General features: G+C 32.9%; 1 protein-coding gene across 5 annotated transcripts in view; it reads right to left on the bottom strand.

Moving 5' to 3' along the window:
- Positions 1 to 2244: 2244 nt before the first annotated feature.
- NR2C1 (nuclear receptor subfamily 2 group C member 1) overlaps positions 2245 to 19164 on the bottom strand; it is a 39928-nt gene continuing 23008 nt past the window's right edge. For 4 of the 5 annotated variants that reach the window (XM_033116570.1, XM_033116571.1, XM_033116569.1 and 1 more), the window contains 7 exons: positions 18961 to 19145; positions 17601 to 17766; positions 12390 to 12511; positions 8479 to 8618; positions 6983 to 7120; positions 5949 to 6054; positions 2245 to 4037 (listed from right to left, as the gene is read on the bottom strand). In XM_033116570.1, the coding sequence (XP_032972461.1) occupies positions 3863 to 4037; positions 5949 to 6054; positions 6983 to 7120; positions 8479 to 8618; positions 12390 to 12511; positions 17601 to 17766; positions 18961 to 19145 (1032 nt within the window). In that variant the 3' untranslated portion in view covers positions 2245 to 3862. The remainder of the gene's footprint in view (positions 4038 to 5948; positions 6055 to 6982; positions 7121 to 8478; positions 8619 to 12389; positions 12512 to 17600; positions 17767 to 18960; positions 19146 to 19164) is intronic. The other variant, XM_033116568.1, reaches the window with a different exon arrangement.

Below are 19164 nucleotides of genomic sequence, written 5' to 3'. Positions count from 1 at the left end.
GTTCAAATTCCAATTGTTTCATAATTATTTTTACAGTTTTCCAAATAAGGTCCATATATTGTAACTGATTTTCATTTAAATTTCTTTTAATCTATAGGGTTAAAAGAAAATGGGACAATGGGAGCATTCTCCACTCTGCCTTTTTTGTCCTTCCAATTTATTTGATGAAGAAATTGGCAGTTTCTCTTGTAGTTTTCCAGTCTGTATTTTGTCGATTGTCTTTGTGTTCTTTTATCTCCTGTATTTCCTGTACATTAGTAATTAAACCTAGGTGCTTGACCAGATTTGTGGGGTTTGTTAAGTATATATTTCATGTGATGGTATCATTCCATCAGAAAGCACACATGGTGTCTGCTTGTTTCACTTTGAAAGCACACATGGTGTCTGCTTGTTTCACTTTTTGTGATTTTAGCAGCCAATGATGACCATTACCTAAATAATTTCCTTATCTTCAAGTTTTTTGTTTTTTTCCCCTGAAATTTTAAATTGAGATAGTTATAGATTCACATGCAGATGTAAGGTAATAGAGTGAGAAATCCTGTTTATACTTTTCTCAGTTTCTCTTAATGGTGTTACATAACATTTTGCAAACTACAATATATCATCATCACCCCCAGGATACGGACAACACAATTCACTGATCTTATTCAGATGTCCGTTTTACTTTTACTCATGTGTTTAGTTCTATACAATTTTATCACATGTAAATTCCTGTATGTCACCAGTCAAGATACTGCAGTTCTATCACAATGATCTCTCCTATTACCATTTTATAACCATACACTTTTCTCCCCTCAACCCCCTCCGTCTTTTCTTAAACTCTTACTATTAAAGACCTCCAGATTTGATTCCCTAATTTTATCTTTTCTTACTATTTTTTTGTCTTTTGTTATATTTTCAGGGTGAGTTCCTCAACAACTTTTATTTTGCAACCCTCCTAATGAAATGCTTTGGCTATCATTTTTTATTTCCAGGGGCAGTTCTTGCTCCAAGTTTTCCTTTAAAGCTTCCTGTTTTCATTTAATGGATACATCTAGTTGCTTTCAAAATATTAACTATATTGGGGGATGGATATTTTTCTGATTCCTGCATTATATCTGCCCCTACCCCAGCCCCAGCCATGTCTGACCTCTTAAGTATTAAGATATTTTCTTCAAATGTCTGGTGATCCTGGCTTTAAGCTCATATTTAACAGTAGGTGCTAGGGAGTTGAATGGAAACACCAGGTATAAATGATTAGAAAATTAGTGGGCTTCACTGAAGTGATAAAGTGGAAGTCAGGCTTCTTACTGAGGCACAACCGAAAGTGACTGTCTAGAGATCTTTTCTCTGGAGGCAGTTAGTTTCTCTGAAGAAAAAATTCCTAACAGAGAAGCCTATACCTGATTGGCCAGCATTCTAGGATCACCGTTAGGGAACCCACATTCAAAATGCACATTTTCACTTAATCCACATTTTTAATCCTGTATCTAATCCAAGCCTTCTGTTATCCTTGGTATCCTGTAAATCCTATGATCTTCAGTTAGTTTCTCTGAGAATTTACCTCTGGCCTCCTGCTCAAAAAGGTAGAAAAACAGAAAGTAGTCACCCGACTTAAGGGTAGAGAAAGACATGTAGTTCAGTGATTCTGTAGACTTGTAACCAATCCTTCCTTTTCTATGTCCCAACCACCAACTTTGAATATGAGCACCTGGTTCCTCTGGGTACTGAACATCTTTTCTGGATACTGCAAGGTATACTGGCTTCTTTCTCACTGCACTGCCTTTTGCAGGCATTCAGATTAGAGTTTCTTTGATTCTGGCTCTGCTAAGTCAGTTTTTCTCTCCTGTATTTTGTTTTCCAAAAATTTATTGAACTCTCTTATCCTTTGATTTCTTCTATTTTGCCATTATGTAGTTACACTTTACTGTGATTTTACTGATATTTTAGGAGAGAAAGAAAATAAATTAATAGTCAATCTGTAGTACTTAGCTGGAAGTCTTCAAACTGAATTGTAATAATCCTAAAATATTGGGCATGGAAATGTTTTCCACAGTTTTCTCTTCCTGGAAGTACTTCAATAAATCTCACTAGAGATTTCTTACCAGTGTAACAAACAAACAAACAAATGGATGACTACTGAACAAATAGGACTCTGAAATCAAATATACTGTCAGGAAACAGAAGTTTGTAATGCAGGTCACATTTTAATATAGTTTTAAAAACACTTCCAAATATAACTACAAATTTAATCAGGAAAAATACCTGAAAGACACGTGTCTTAATTGACCAATAGTACATTATTTTAAAGAATCATTTTCCTAAATCTTTGGCTTACTTCTTTGGATTTATAAAGGTATAAACCTACTGGTTTTTTCATTTGAGTATTTTGTAGTAAATGTAGTTTCTCCCAACTGGTAATTATAAGTAAACCTGTTGACAAAAATCGTGTTTTAAATAGGGAAAAAGTTTCCCTTAATGAGTTGGTAAAGACTGTAAGTTGATATTTTTAAACATTAGCTTTTCTATAAAGTAGTATAATTAGTAAAATCCACAGCCTCCTCCCAAATTCAGCTTCTCTTCTACTGCAAAAATCTTTATAAAAAATGTACTCTGAGTGCAATAAAATCTCCGTATTTGTTTTTTTTAAATCAACAAATAAACATACCAAAACAATTCATCATGAAATCAGAGCAAAGAAATATTTAACAGTATCAGGTTTGCTAAGGAAAACATTATCGTGGTAGATATCCAAGGAGTCTAAAATGCTTTTGTTGTGGCAATAACAAGGCTTCAGGCTGATACTCATATTAAAACAGCCCTCCCCTCTTTACAGTGAAAAATCAGTGCATATTCCTTTGTATATTAAAAATTTAAATTTTATAAAATTATCAACTGCTTGAAAATAATTGTTTCACTCACCTTGAAAACAAAGATTGACTATGATAAATCCATTACTTACCAAATTATGTATTTCTAATGATCTAAAAGAAATTGGCTAAAACCCATGGAAGGGTCAGGAAGTTATAATGCAGATCAGAAAAGAGGGAAAGGACAGATGCTTTTTATGGAATGGACACTTTTAATATCTATTTTTCAATACTGAAACATTTTGGGCCCAATCAGTCTCTACTACTTTTAAAACACAGCAGTAAACCAAAAATATTAAAACATGAACCCTATCTTATTCTCAGAAATAACTTTCTGCTACATACATAAATAAAAAGTGCTTGTAACTAATAATACACAACACTAAAAAAGTCAACTCTTAAAATCACGAATGACTTATGTCTCATTGCCAGCAATGAGAGCGGTATATGCTAAGGGTGCCATGATATTTACAAATGAAAAAAAATATATATATATTCAATTATTATTTCCTCTGGTTCTAATGTTATTACACCATTGGGCATAAAATAATCTTTTGACATAGTAATTGAAACGGGTTATATTATAGAAGAGCGAAATTCAAGGACATTCTCAGAGACAGCTGATGACTATGTGTTTATACTTGCTCATAATGAAGTTAAACATGAATAAAACACAATTCTGAAAAAAAAAAGGACTAATTTATTTCTTTTACAAAATGAAATGATATAATGATACATTGTAGTTTAGATAGTTAAGCGGTGACGACTTTAGATGTCATCTTAAGGATAAATTCGTAGTATTTCTTTTTCACTTAAATAAGACAGGAAGGGGAATTCTAATTCCTGCTGCCTGCCCAGTCAAAATTCTTCTTAAGGAAGTTAAAATAAAAATACCTTGGTTTTTGGTTATTACTGAAAGGTAAAATTTCTAGATGCCCTGGAAGCAAGAGTTCAATTTGGTGTCTTCTTGTGTTCTGAGAAAGAACAGTAAGTTTACACTGAGCTCTTAGCTTTCAAATGCTGTGACCAATTATTTGTGAGTTATAATCTGCAGGTTCCATTTTTAAAATATGTGGGATGACACTGTCGATTCGTACATTGCCAATGAGACCTTTGAAAAACAACTCTTCAGTGATGGTAGCATTCATCAGTCTCAAAGCCGGCAATCTGAGTAGCAGTCTAGACAACCTAAAAAGAAAAAAGTGGAAAAGGGGAAATAAAGTCATAAATCAAAGAGAGATTAGTAGGTAAGTATAAGTAATTTCTGCATGTGTATTGTTTGTGGCCTAATTTAATACAAGAAAAGCCTTAGTATTTTCAGCCTTAGAGCGTACAACAGCCAACTGGACATAAGCACAGTCTGGCAGACTCTTGGAAAGCCTTGCTAACTGCTATGCTGTGCTGTCTCCAGTAGGCTGTACGGGCCAGGGAGCTAAGCTGTTATACCATGGAGCAAATTACATATTTAAGAATGGTGTAGGAGCTCATCTGAGCTCGTAAGAACAACAATACTTTGTGTTATCAGGACACACAACGCTCCCTGATAATAGTTTCTTAGTTTTGCTTTACAAAAAACTATTGGGAATGGTAAAACAAGAAATAGATGTTATCACTGTGAAGAGCACAGAATATGGAATCAAGATCACTGGATTCAAACCTTGATTCAATTGCCCCCTAGCTATGTAAATGTGTGTAAGCCACTACTTACTCTGTGTCTCTCTCACAGTGTTGTGAAAATGAACGAAATGATCTCTGGCAGTTTCTGTGCTAGTGAGGTTCTTAAATTTTGGCAGGATAATGTCCTGTGTGAAAGTACATTATAAACTGAAAACTGCTATCCAAAAAAAAATTATTATTTCTAAGTAAATAGGAATGTAAGAAACTGAGAAAGAATCCCAGAGATCAGTCAAAGCACCTGGAATCCAACAGAACAGAGGTCAGCAAACAGCTGTCTGTCTAAAGGAGAAAAAACTTAAAGGCTGTATTTATTTGTATAATAAGGTATAAAACAACATTAGAAACGTTCTTCCTCTAGTTTAAGGCCTTGCACTCCAACACCTGAGATCAAATGAAGCCAGCAGCCCCATGATTAAGTGATCTTCCTATAGCCACGTATTCTACTGAAATCGCTCAGTTCATTTTGTTCCCATCAGCTGAGCAGCATCCACAGAACTGGTGGAAAGCAGGGTAAGACACTGGTTACAGAAACTAAAGCTGATTTTCATGATGAAACTGGCTTATGAATCTATTATTCAATACATACAAAACCTTACTGCATGTGAAATGTTCTTTTACTAGCTTGAAGTATGTTAAATAATAATGTTAGTAAACACATTTATATAACTCTTACTATATAAAGGACACTGTTATAAGCTCTTTACATACATTAACTGATTTAGTTGTTAAACTAATTGTAAAATGTGGATACTATTATTTCCCTTTTACAGTAAAGAAACTGAAACAGATGTTAAATAACTTGCCCAAGGTCATACATCTAGTAAAGGTATGGTCAGGAATCCAACCTAGGTACTCTGGCTCTGACGGCCATGTGCTTCACTATGATACTGTCCCTCTTCAAATATTGAATTGCTCTTACAATTTTTTTCTTTTTCAAAAGACGTTAGTAAGAAATACCTTGGTAGAAATATAAACCAAATTTCAAAATTAATTATAAAAATAGCCTAATGGTATTTGTTTGTTCAGTCATTCTCCCCTCCCCTTTATTAATAAAATTCATCATTTCATCTGAAGAAAATAAAAGAGTTTGGGTGTTATAGTCAGACTATAGTCAGAAAATAAAAGAGTTTGGGTGTTATAGTCAGACTATGTTCACAGTCAGGCCCTGCCATTTCCTGTGTGACCGTGGGCAAATTACTTAACCTCTCTGTGCTAAAGTCGCCTCTATATAAAATGTAAGAACTGAATGAAATATTACATGTAAAGGACATGTAACAATGTATACTGCTTTTAATAGCATTAGTTATTTGAAAGGTCAAGGTTGACTAGAATATTTAATTACTCTTGGAATGGAAAATAATAATAGATTCACAAGAAAATTTTAAGATGAATTTAATTAAACAGTATTTAACTTCTAGATACCTGTAGGTGTCATCTGGGTATGTTTTGGTTATATAATCTTGAAATTCCACATAAGCCTTTTCCTGAAATTTCTCAATCTGTTCCATGTTTTCTAGGCCTGGATGATCTGAAACATTAAAGAATACAATGTTACCCTGCTTCTAAATGTTCACTTATTGTGTTTCCCCCAAAATAAGACCTAGCCTAAGACCTAGCCGGACAATCAGCTCTAATGTGTCTTTTGGAGCAAAAGTTAACATAAGACCGGGTCTTATTAAGACCGGGTGTTATAGTAAAATAAGACCCGGTCTTATATCATATAATATCATGTATCACATAATGTAATAAACATAATCTAATCTAATCTAATACTGGGTCTTTTATTAATTTTTGCTACAAAAGACACATTCAGGCTGATCATCCAGCTAGATCTTATTTTTGGGGAAACACAGTAATAAGGCACCTAGTAGAGAGGAGGTGGAAGGGGATGAGAAGAACATTTCGGTCAAAAATGAAGCCCCATCTTATGTGTGGCTCTTTCAACAATTATTACTAAATACCACGCACTACACTTCAAACCTTTAAAACTATTTGATCTCATACACATATTCTAACATATAATAAAAAAAATGAGACCAATGGGTTCTACTAAAATAGCTTTCTCTATTACAAAAGTGGTAGGAGAGACTTTGCTCATTTTGCTTTTAACAGGAATAAAAAACGAAATGACTCAGCTTAGTTAAAAAGACATTTTTAATCCAATGAAATATTTGTAGACTATATTCTATACTATATTTATATTTATTAAAAAACCTACTATTGTTAGGTCAAAGGGTACTTAGCATACTGTTTCCAAGGTTCATCCATGTTGTAGCATGTATCAGAATTTCATTTTATGGCTGAATGATATTCCACTGTATGCGTATATTACATTTACTTGGGTTGTTTCCACTTTAACTGCATCATCGTATATTACCATCAGCAATGTATGAGGGTTCCAATTTCTCCATGCCCTCAAAAATTATATTTTAAATAAGAAGTCAATATTTACATACCTGGACTGAAGAGTACTATAGCCTTCAGGTAGGCATATTCATATCCATCAATGCAGAGTTTAACCATGCTGTTACAAAACTCCTGTAGTTTGAAGATGTGCTCCATCAATAATTTTCTTCTTTCTGTCGACATTTTATCTTTAATTAAAAATAAACAAAAAACCAAATAAAAGTTTTTGGCTAAAATGTATGACTATTTTTATCAAACATATTCCCATCGCACTAATTTCCAGCGTTAAATATAACCAACCTATAAATGTTTAAAATTCAGTATTTCTGCAAGTATAGATGAAACTAATTAATGATCTTCAGATGCTGTTCATTCAAGAAAAAACAAAACAAGCTCTTAGCATAAAAAACCCTAAGTGTAATGTTTCCTTGCAAGATATACCTTTAGGAAGATAAGCTATAAAGACAACCATCTGAAAAACTGGCCAATCAAAGCACAAAAGATTCAAATTTTGGTAACAGGTTTTTATTTAAGATTATGTTGATTTTTAAAACTGAGCAAAATCATTTAGATTTTTATGTTACCAACAGTACTAAAATAAAAATATTTCACAAAAAACACTGCCAAGACCAAAGAAAAATTGAGTAAAATAAACGTTAATGATAAACATTTAAATTTATTGCATTTAAAACACATCTGGTTTGTCAACTATAGCTTTAGTGAAGGTAGGCTATAGAATGCAACACAAAGTTAAAAGAAATGAATCAAGAATAGAAGTCCACAAATAAAATGGGAATGTAGTGCTGCTTTCTAATGGATCTACTGTTCATAAGATTTTAAGGTGATTTCTCCGCCCCTAAAGAGGAGGAAGCAGATAATTTAAAAATGATACAATACAATGGGAAACGGAATAAGGTAAGGAAATAAAACATAATTCCCAATCTATAAATTATTTCTGAACTCAAAAGGCATTTTCTATTTGAGGAGTGGGCACCCTCTTAGTCATATGCCATTCTAAAGTTAAATATTTATAAATCAGTGACTACCTGTCTCCTCAAATGAATGAGAGTTGTAATTACCCTGGCATCAAGAAAAGGAAAAAGGGAGTTCTGTGACTCTTCAGTACTTTTAAAAATCAGCCTATTTTGGGATTCAAATGGTTATAGTGAGGAAAATTAGTTTAAAAATTGGCTGGAAGAATACATTTTAAAATATTTGATCCTCTTTTAAAAAATATTTAAAATATTTGAACCTCTACATAAGCTCACCCTGGATTCCTTGGTACCTATACAAAAGTACAAAAATTCACAAGGCCTGGTCAGAAATAGAACAGCCAGACTTAAATATACTTGCTTTAATTTTGTTGTACTCTCATTTAAAAATATTTTTGGGCGATCACTGAAATTATAAAAATGTAAATATTATCTAAGTAAAAAGGATGTTAGTATCTAAGACATTATCATCAGATATCTAACTTTAATAATAACACTTTATAAAACTGACATCCCCTCTTATATTCTGGAAAAGGAAATACAGTGCTTTTTACCTTGTTGAAGGCTACTGTGAAGACAATTGACAAATGTTGCTAATATAGTTGCCACATTCATTACTTGCCAGCATTGGGCAAGACCAAGAGTAAAAAGTTCATTCCAATAAGCTTTCACCAACGATATGCTGTTTTCTTGCCTATTAAAACACACACACACACACACACAAAAATCAGATATTATTAAAATATATTTTAGAAAGTTTACATCTGACTCATATATTTAAAAACAAAATACTACTGAAGTACAATTACTCTAGAAAGACCAACTGGGCAAGGACTCGATCAATTCTTGTGTTTTATATACCTGATGACAATTGATGATGAGAAAGGCTTAGAAATTTAAACATTAGCTAGCTCATTAATCAATCAGACAGTTTCTAAGAACAGTTTCAAACTACAGAAGTTGGGGCATTAATCCCACATTTCATGGAAAGAGATAGCTTAAACATTGTTTTTAAAAAATTGAAAATAAAAGCATACATTTAAAAAATATTTCCCAAGTTTGCTTTTGCTTTAAATGTAGGTAAATGCTTGTTTAAACAAGGCAATTAGAATTATTTGATGGTAAGCAACCAGTAACCTTGGAGAAATGGTTTCTTTTTAAATTATGTTTCAGATGAGCTATCAGTATCCCAATAAATGAGATACCAAGGATTTTACTTGGAGTAATGAAAATAGGAAAACTCAAAAGTCCTTTCCTGAAGTTCTAAATAAGACATCTCAGCAGCATGAGCAAGTAGAAAAAATATTGAAACAGGAACCAAAAGACCAAAGTTTTAAAACTTAGATCATCTCCTTATTATCGATTTGAAATTAGGCAAACTAAGCTTCCCAAGTCTTAGGCTGCTTAGCTATATAAAATGAAGAGACACTTTATATCCTATACCTATTACAGTTATTATGAGATAATTAATAACTGAAATAGGTATAGGATATAAATTATGTGAACAGGCCATGACATCTAAGTCGGGCACTGTTCTAAGCACGGGAGGAATAGCAACAAACAAGGTGGATTAAGTCTGCCTTCATGAAACAGAAGGGAAACATAATAAATGTATCATTTCAAATATTTTATATAAATATTACACATATACATATGGTTGTATATACATTAAGTTAGTTTCAGATAATAAAAATTCCACGTTACTACAACTAGGATAATGCACTAGAAAATGGGGGAGGGGGAACGGCTTTCAGGTAAGGTCTTTAGAAAAAGTCTTTCTAAGGGCCTGACGGAGAGTCACTTTTCTCTAACTACTATACTATATTGTTAATGTTTATTAAAATATGCATGTAGCACTCATAATTAGAGATCAGATCATTGTTTATACTATTGTGATAAAGGGATATGACTTTTGAAGTCATCTATATCTGGGGATGACCTAACCATTTGGCTTCTACACAAGTAAACCCAAGGCATACTTTACCTGGCAGCATCTGTTTGAAATGTAGCCATGTCCCTTAGGGAAAAAATAGTTATTCCGCAACAGAGCTGGAACCCACAGTTATAGTAAACATTACTTTGTTTCAATGGGGTTTTAAAAGATTTAACTTTCAGACTTAACATTTAATGGAACGTGTTTTTAAATTATTCAATAAATAAAGTCGCCTGTAGCAAACGGTGATACAGCTTGTATCTTTTGGTTGTAAGAACCTAGGTAGAGAACTGCTGCCTTTACTCCAGCCAAATCATGCTAAGTGTCCCGCACTCCCAACGGCATCGATACTACTGTGCCATCACTTATCTAATTATGTAAACTGAAAAACAACTGAATTACTATAAGTATTGAAACCACAAATCTTAAACAGAAAAGCAACATCCTTGTAAAACACAGAAGTCTTGTAAAATACAAACAGTATTAACCACCCTTTAAGATTCTTTAAGCTATTGTTCCCCTCAATAAAGTAAGTGATCAAAACAAACTCGATTTTTAGAAAATGATTAATATTTATATTGCTCTCTGTAAAATTAAAGCTTTTTTTCAAGTTTTGTATCTAGAGATAAAAATGCAACCAATGCCAGTCTCTAGGAGACTTAGAATAGCTTTTCTTACCATGTAACAGAATTTCCATCATTAGTACTTAGTTCTCATCCATTTGGTTAATTCAAACTATAATTTAGATAGTGATAATAAATAAGAGCTTACATAGCTGTTAATGGCCTTGAACACTATGCTAATAGTTACTTCTAATTGCGAAGAATACTGTGGCTGTTACATTCAAACCAGTTTTCAATACAGGCTACAGGGAAACGTGGCTGCCACTATAAAATTATACTAAATTATAATCAGAAACCTCAGGCTTTATTTTTGGTTTCTTCAACCTTTGGACTATTTCCACAGGATAATCACATTTAATTTAACAGAAGTACGGAAGATCAATAGTGGTGTTACAAATAATTCAAGGAGTTCAAATTATTCCCTCCCCAATCCTTCCTTTTGTTGTTTTACTGTAATTGATGGCCTATTATAAAAAATACCATCAGGTTACTTTTCAAGGCTTAAGTATGCCATTTACAAATTTAGGGAACTATGTTTAATGCTTTAAAATAAATAAACTGCTAATGTGTAAATTTACATTTATTTCTTCTTAATAAAAAACACTTTCTTTGGAGACATTCTGAAAGTTAAATGTTATTTTGAGAGAAAGAGCCAACAACTGTTTGAAAGGTTAACCATTATAAATCAGGCTTTTGGTCTGTATAATTGTATTACTCGAGTACATTATTTAATGCATGGTATATCCAACACTGATTAATAAACCAAATTACAGGGGGTTCTATATATGCCTTTTAAAGTCATGATTCAGATATACTTCTTAGTTATATTCAAAATATTCTCTAAGGATAAAGGACGGGCAGTTATTCCTACTTGGCAAATGGGGTAACAGATGTGTAGGATATGAAAGCGAACTGTTTACGAAATCATGTTGGTGAGTAGGGTCCTGTAACTAAAATAATACTTTTTTAACTACGGGCTTAACTTTTTCTTTTTTTTTAAATTAAAGTTTATTGGGGTGACAATTGTTAGTAAAGTCACATAGGTTTCAGATGTACAATTCTGTAATACATCATCTATATATCACATTGTGTGTTCCTAAACATAAGACCTGAAACAATAAACTGCATAGAAGAAACCATGGGTACTAAACTTATAAACCTTAGGTTCCAAGAGGGTTTTATGAATTTGACTTCAAGGGCTTAACTTTTTCCATGGTGTGTCTGCCTCTTCATACCAGTTAAAGTAATCTAAATAAATTTGGCAAACTTTAGGTAAAGCCTGGGTTTCTTATAGTAGACCATGTCCATTATCGTCTGATTACTTCAGAACAGAATACAGATGTACTATTCAGTGGAAGGACCAAACTTCTAAATGACCACAGTGGTACTATGAGGTTTACATTTTCTTCCTTTTTGTTTTTTTCAACCACACAACTGGAAAACAATTCCTTCTATTTTTAAACATATTCCCTGTTTTGCAAGCTTCACCTCCTTGTTAAAATGCTTGAGGTGAACTCTGAAACTGCGGTGCTGAGAGGAAAACCACCACCCTCGGGCATCCCTACATCCTCCGTCTTTAAGTCACTCAAAGATGGCCTACGACAAGTTCCGGCCGTGATTTCTCAGCATCATATACATCCCATTCAAATTGTTCACTAGTCAACTTATCAAAGTTGGAAACTTTTCCACATAAAAAGAAATACACAGAAAAATACGAGCTGCCATTATTTATAATATAAATGACAAAACTTAAAGTTCTAACATTACACCATTTTTTTCCTTTAATGCAGATTCTCCCCAAACAAAAGTGCTTGCTTAATGTACATCTGTGCTATAAAAAAAAAAAACAAAACAAAACAAAAAAAAAAACACAAATCACATTCATAGGTAAGGACTTTAAAACACTTACCCCAAAGCCTGGAAGGAAGGGATGGAAAGTGCCCAGTGCATCGATAAGAACAGCAGCCTGGAGGCGGACTCCCCAATGTAGTGGACGTTCAGGTACTCGGGCATAGGGGAAGGCATGGTGAGCTAGGTGAACAGGGATGGAGGTCAATTATCTTCCAATGGACGGCTCAAATTCATTTCTTTGGAGAAGCTAAATGTAAACCTATCGAATAAGTCTCATACATTTACCAAAAGGCAGATCTTGAAATAATCTAAGTCACTGGATTTTACAGCTAAAAATAGGATTTAGAATCTACGAGTAGATTATAGTTTCTAACGAAGCAATATATTCAGACAAGCAGAATCCTACTTAATAAATACCAACCATGATATTATCCGGTTGTGCTTTTAAAAGTTACTTTCTGTCTTGGTTTAACAATGTGTTTTTTCCTTTCCTCCCTTTCTTTATCCACAAAGGTATACAACAAATTCAGTTTAAGAAGCAATACTGTATGTGAAATGTGCCTTTCATTTAGGCTATTAACAAATTCAAATGCTTACAGGGGGAGGAGAGGGATCAGTGAAATATGTCTGCTGGTGCCATCTGGGCTGTGCATATTCTCAGATAAAGGGCACAGCTATGACTTGAATTCTACACCCTGAGAACATATGGGAATTTGGGCTCAGCACTGCCTGCTCCTTCAGTTTTTCCAAGAGCAGGTTGTGTGTCAAATCTCCCTGTTTAATCTACAGGTAAAACAGCAACGTGTCTGTGACTGTAACACTCACAGGCTGTCAGTTTGTACTGCTGACTTTAGGTAGTTATTTTAAATGTATGACCATTGTTGAAAATAAATCCAAACACTTTTAAAAGCATTTTTGAAAATCTTGTTAAAGAGAACTTTTATTGCTATAAGTGAAATGTAATTTCACCCAAAAGAAATTATATTTTCCTATTTAGAAATTATTGAAATGATCGATAATATCCAGTGTAGGTGACGATACAGGGAAACAAGTACTCACATACTACTGAATGTAGGTAAAATGATGGGCAATTTGGCTGTATCTATCAAAACTTTAAAATATACCCTGTGACCTAATAACGATACTTCTAAATCTCTATTCCACAAAAATATTGTATACCTGCACACACAAAAAAAGCACATATAAAAATCTCCATTGTAGTATTTACTCCTAACAGAGAAATTAAATGCTGGCAATAACCCAAATTTCCATCACTAAGGAAAAGAATAATCCATGCTATAGAGTACCTGGTAGGTATTAAAATTAGCAAGATAAATTGAGATGTAATGGCATTAACAAAACATCTCAGAGACACCTACGTGGAAAAAACTGCAAAAAAATTATATAGATGATCCAATTTCTGTGTGAGAGAGAATATATATATGAAAAATGGACATGCACCACACAGTTAACAGCCGTAGCTACCCCTTGGGTGGGCTAGGTGATGTACCCATATGTGTTTTTTTGGGGAATGGATATATAGCTTTCATCAGATTCTCAAAGGTGTCTATGATGCCAAACAGATCAAAAGGTTTTCATCAAAATCATACAAAAGTTCTCCAGAAATGTTAGATAAAAATAACTGCCTTTGTTCAATATTAGCCACAAATGATTTACCTCTTTATAAACGGTGCCAAGTAACAAAACAACAAGGCAATTAACAGTTGAAATTCCATTTATTAGAAGATAATTTTTAAATGTTTGAGAAACGTTTACTGGAGCAGTAAATTAAAATACTATTATTTAAGATAATTCTTAAGAGAACTATAGGTAAGCAGATATTAAACATCTTAAGTGTAATAATTAGGATGCATCTATTTCTACACATAAGTGTATATACACACACACACACACACACGCAAACTGGAAACTCTCAGACCTTTTCAGAACTGCCCAAGGTGAACAGAGCAAAAATTACGGGAATTACCAAAGATTACTAGCTTTGGGGGGATGAATAAGTAAGATACAAAACAACAACAAAAATACCCTTTGCTAGCTAAACAGTTTAAAAAAATAAAGTACGTAAAAATTGGAGATAAGGGCTAAAAGATGCACCTTGATTTACAAACAGTGATGGTAACATTGAAAACTTTGTTGTTTTAGTCATAAAATTCAAATCATTTGCCACATATAGGAACTCATTCTTTAAAAGACTACCATGTTTAGTATTTTATAAAGAGCGGGAATGTCCTAATTTATGTTTTACATACTTAATTTTCTTTAGGCAAGACACACCTGTAGCATTATGAATCAAGAGAGCCAATGCTGGCTAACGAAACAAGTCTTTTATATTAGATTTCTTTCCCTATACAGAGTAGGTAAGCTTCTACTGAAGATGTTAAAGCTTCCCCCAAATACCTATGGACTTTTAGGATTATAAATTGAATTACACATATTTTTCAAATTATATACATTTAATATATTGGGTTTTTTTTTAAAAAAAGTGTTCACATGAACTAAACTAGGCTACCTATTTTACAAGTTATTGTCTGCAATTATTTTTCTAGCAGTTTCTGTATATAATTCTGATAATAGGCTCAAACTTTTTAAAAATCATTTGACTTGAGACCTGGATTGTACTCCCAACTTGTCATTAGTTGTGTGGCCCTGGATCACACATTAATTCAGCAACAATTTATTAAGAGTTCATTGTGAGCCACTAAGCTAAGTGCTGTAGTCTCAATACAGGAATAAAATGGAAACTGAATGAGCTATAGAAGCTGCAAAAGGGAATGGCGTATTGGGGAAATGATGGGTGACTGGATCAGAATGTGAAGGGTCCTAAACGGTCATGGACTTTATCTCACATGGGCAATGGGAAGATACTGAAGGCTTTTAGGCAGCAGAGTAACATAATTGGCTTGATTTTTAACAAGTATTCTGTTACCAGTGCACAAACAAAATGGAGAAGATAGACAAGAAACAAAGATAATATTATAATAGTTCAACAAATTTTAAAAGGCTTGAAGTATGGCAATGAAAATGAAGAGAAAGGGAGAAATGCAAACAATGGAATGGTTAGGATTCAGTCAGGCGTGGGGAGAATGATGAAGATTCCCGAACATCAAACATGGTGACAAGAAGGATTGTGATTCTAATACTGAGATGATAAACATCAGAGAAGAACAGTTTTGGAAATCACCTACCTCTCTGTCTCATACACGTTTCTAAATGGAAATACCATCTGCCTTGATTATTTGTATAAGGAAATTGTAAGAATCAAGTGAGACAAAGTATATGAAATCACACCAGAAACTCTGAAGTTTAGTAGAAACACTACATATTTCTATTGTCTTAGATTCTCCAGAATCAAAATGTTAAGTTGCATTATTAGACTGTTTCTCCTTAATGTCTAGATTGCTTTGAACAAGACACTGAAAACCTCCAAATCTCTTTTCTCATTCATGAAATGACAGTAACAATCCAAACCTTCTCAACAGACTATGGTGAGGTTCAAATGAAAAGAATGTACGTGAAAGCATGCTGCAAACTACACCACACATAAAAATGCAAGAGAGAAACAAAATGCTATTTAGCTCAGCAATTGAGAGAGGATTGAGCTTTTGATTACAGATGTCGTGTTAAAATTCATGACACAAAAAAACCCTCAATGAAAGAACTAACCAGGAAAGTACCAGGAAGGGAAGTCGTTGAAATGGAATGGAAAAAATGAAAAGTTCTAATTGCCAAATTCACCTGTCCAAACCAAGTATTTGAAAGACTAAAAAACTGTGAGGACCAACATCAACAATAAAAAAAGGTGGACCACTACTTTCTACAGAAGTATTCCAAAGTCCTTTTTCCTTGCAATGAGCCCTCTTCCTATACCTGTCTTTTACCCTTCCTTTCCATTTAAACCCAAAGGTGGAAAATAAAACTAAGAAAACAAAATAATGTCTTTTATTTAGAATAAGAAAGAACAATGGGAAAAATCAGTTTTGCTTTTGTTCCACCCTTTGCTCCTCGTTTCTCCATAGTTCCTTCCATAGTTTTTAAGGATGACATTGATTATTCCCTTTACCTTTTCTTATAGCCCTCATCAAGTTTTCTTGTACAGTACAAATAAAACGTTTCTAATTTTTTCCATATAAGTTATCTTTGGTAAAATTTTACATGAAGATTGGTTTCACTGGTATGTTTTATTGATTATCAAATCACAGCAATTATTGTTTAAGTCACTGTGAGTTTTCTTTGTGGCTTTCTACCAAGTCAAATTTTGCAAATACAAATTTTGTTATATGCTGTTTTGCCCAGTGTTATATTTATTTTGTGTTCATTATTTCTACCAGTAACACACATATCTATTTGATAACTGTGTATTTTAATAAGAAACCTATGAAAATGTATAACCTAAAGTTATGAGCAATTACACTCAGGTATTCCAGGACTATGTACTGCTAACTGAAATGTCCTATGTACTTCCAATCACTTTTCATATGATTTGGTAACAGTACTCAGAGCTGGCAAAGAAACAGAGGGTTAACATGGAGGGGTCAAAACAGCAGGGTCTTAATTAGGGCCACATGGACAGCATATCAACAGCTGTGATCCAAACATTATTTGAATGACAATCAAATGTTAGAAAGTTATTTTCTAATATTCTATATGAATTGTTTCTAGTTTTCTACATGTATTGTTTCCATTATAAGTTAATGTATTTATGGGAGCAAAAAAGAAATTACAAATGTACTCTCTCCAAAGTGGTTAAAGTATAAAAAGTTGAAAACCAAAAGTTAAAATGAATTTATTCAATAATTTTTACATTTTTAAAATAATTCTGAGAGCTAACTAACTGGGGCAACCCCATAATAAATGGAGTTTTCTTTAGTTACTATGGTAAGACCAGAATATCTGGGTCTTAGATACTGGTTTACAGTAGCAGCTAGGCATTGAACAAAACAAGTGTATTCAACACATAATGAATGCCAATACTTAAAAAGTTTAAAAAAAATTATGTCTAAATGTTCTAAAAGCTGACTTTCATAGACTTAAACCCATTGATATTATAACTATGATTTATAAACAGGATGCTTTATTAAGCCATTATTTTATGTAGCCATATGTATATGTTTTAGCTGCCATTTTGAATTCTATCAGGGATATTTCTGTCTTAAAAGCACAACAAATATACTTTGATTTTTGAAAGGAAGAATTAAAATCAAAATGGATAATACAACATAAAAATTATAAAATATATATATGGAAATACCCTGAAAGCTACATGTGAATCGCTGAGAAGTGGCCCCTCTTTTTCGATGTAATTTATGCTCGAGTCTCCAGCAATTAGGTGTACGCTTCCTTCCATGCCCTCTACTGAGCTCTGACAGGCTGTGCTCTCTCCAGGATTCAATGCTTTTGCAAGAGTATCAAATGCCCTATAAGGAGACATCAGAAGCTGTGAGCTTGGCCCATCTCCACAATAAAATGAAAATGCTATATAAAATTCTGGAATTAAAATTTAGGCCTAAAAAACTGTTTAGAAAATAGAACATCAGTGTATCACTGAACACTCTATTTCAGTGATATCTCTGACTCTCCCCGAAAGCAACAAATTAAACTTCATATGTATAGTATGAAAAACTGTATTATTATATTAATGTATTACCAGAGAACTAGTCTTTAAAAAACATCTTAGGTAATTAAGGGAGAGAAAAATCCTTATACTTTGGTATGAAAATTACGTTTACAAGTTATACATTCGGTATTACAAGATATCAGCCCATTTATTCTATATATAGCAGTTACTTAGAAAGAACAAGGGAAAGAAGTTGACTTTACTGTATTCTACACAACACAAAGTTAGGTTTTAATTTTATTTAAAAATACAGAGAATATTTTTAAATTGGTGGCAACAAAGCTACATCTAAACTGTATTTGTGATTACGATGGCAAATAATTAACTAATATTAGCAAATAATTATTCAAAACAGCTCCCCCTTTTTTTAACGAGATGCGTTCTAGAGTTTCTTAAATGCTCACGTTCAACAAAGTACTTACTGAGACTCTTAAATGCAGTTTTGTCAATATTTTAGATGATCAACAAAGTGTGAAAAAAGCCTGAACAAATCTGGTTTCTACATCCTAAGTATTAATATTGAGAGAATGAAAAATAGAATTCTGACATGAGTTTCCTGAAGTATAATTTAAAATTACAGTTGATTCAACTAAGTCTTTTAAATCTATTTTATCACTAAAAATTGGTGGGGAAAATGAACATGACTGCCTAATTAGACAAACATTTAACTCTAAATACACAGAAGATAAAATTTGGCAACAAAAATATCTGAAATTTCAGACCCAAATTATCATTTTTAGTGGGAAAAACAAATTCTTGAATTTTATGACTACATTTCTAACTTGTAATATTCACTTATTGCTCATTATTTAGAATGTGACACAACGTTTTACATCGAATGCAGTTTTTCAGTTAAAACTTATGCCTTAAATTTTCTAAGTCTAATAGAAACACTTGTTTTCTCAAACTTCTGTTAATAGTATTTAACATAAAAATATTTTAATACTAAAAGACACTTAAGTTAAAGGATACTTAAGATCAAAACAGACCTTACCTTGAAACATCACCATTGGTCTGCATTTCTTGATTAAATTCACACAAAGAGGTATCACCATTGCTTAAGTTTTCAATCACGGATATTTCATTACTATTTTGAGAAAGATCTTTAGTTTTTCCAAGATTTGCTAATGATGTAACCACACTGGCCAATGTACTTAAATCTCCCTGACATGATTCAGCCTTTAAAAAAAAAAAAAAA

This window comes from Rhinolophus ferrumequinum, chromosome 10, assembly GCF_004115265.2.
Source record: "Rhinolophus ferrumequinum isolate MPI-CBG mRhiFer1 chromosome 10, mRhiFer1_v1.p, whole genome shotgun sequence".
Lineage (NCBI taxonomy): Eukaryota > Metazoa > Chordata > Mammalia > Chiroptera > Rhinolophidae > Rhinolophus > Rhinolophus ferrumequinum.
The sequence above is the reverse complement of the archived record's forward strand: the minus strand, read 5'-3'. Positions and strand labels throughout refer to the sequence as shown.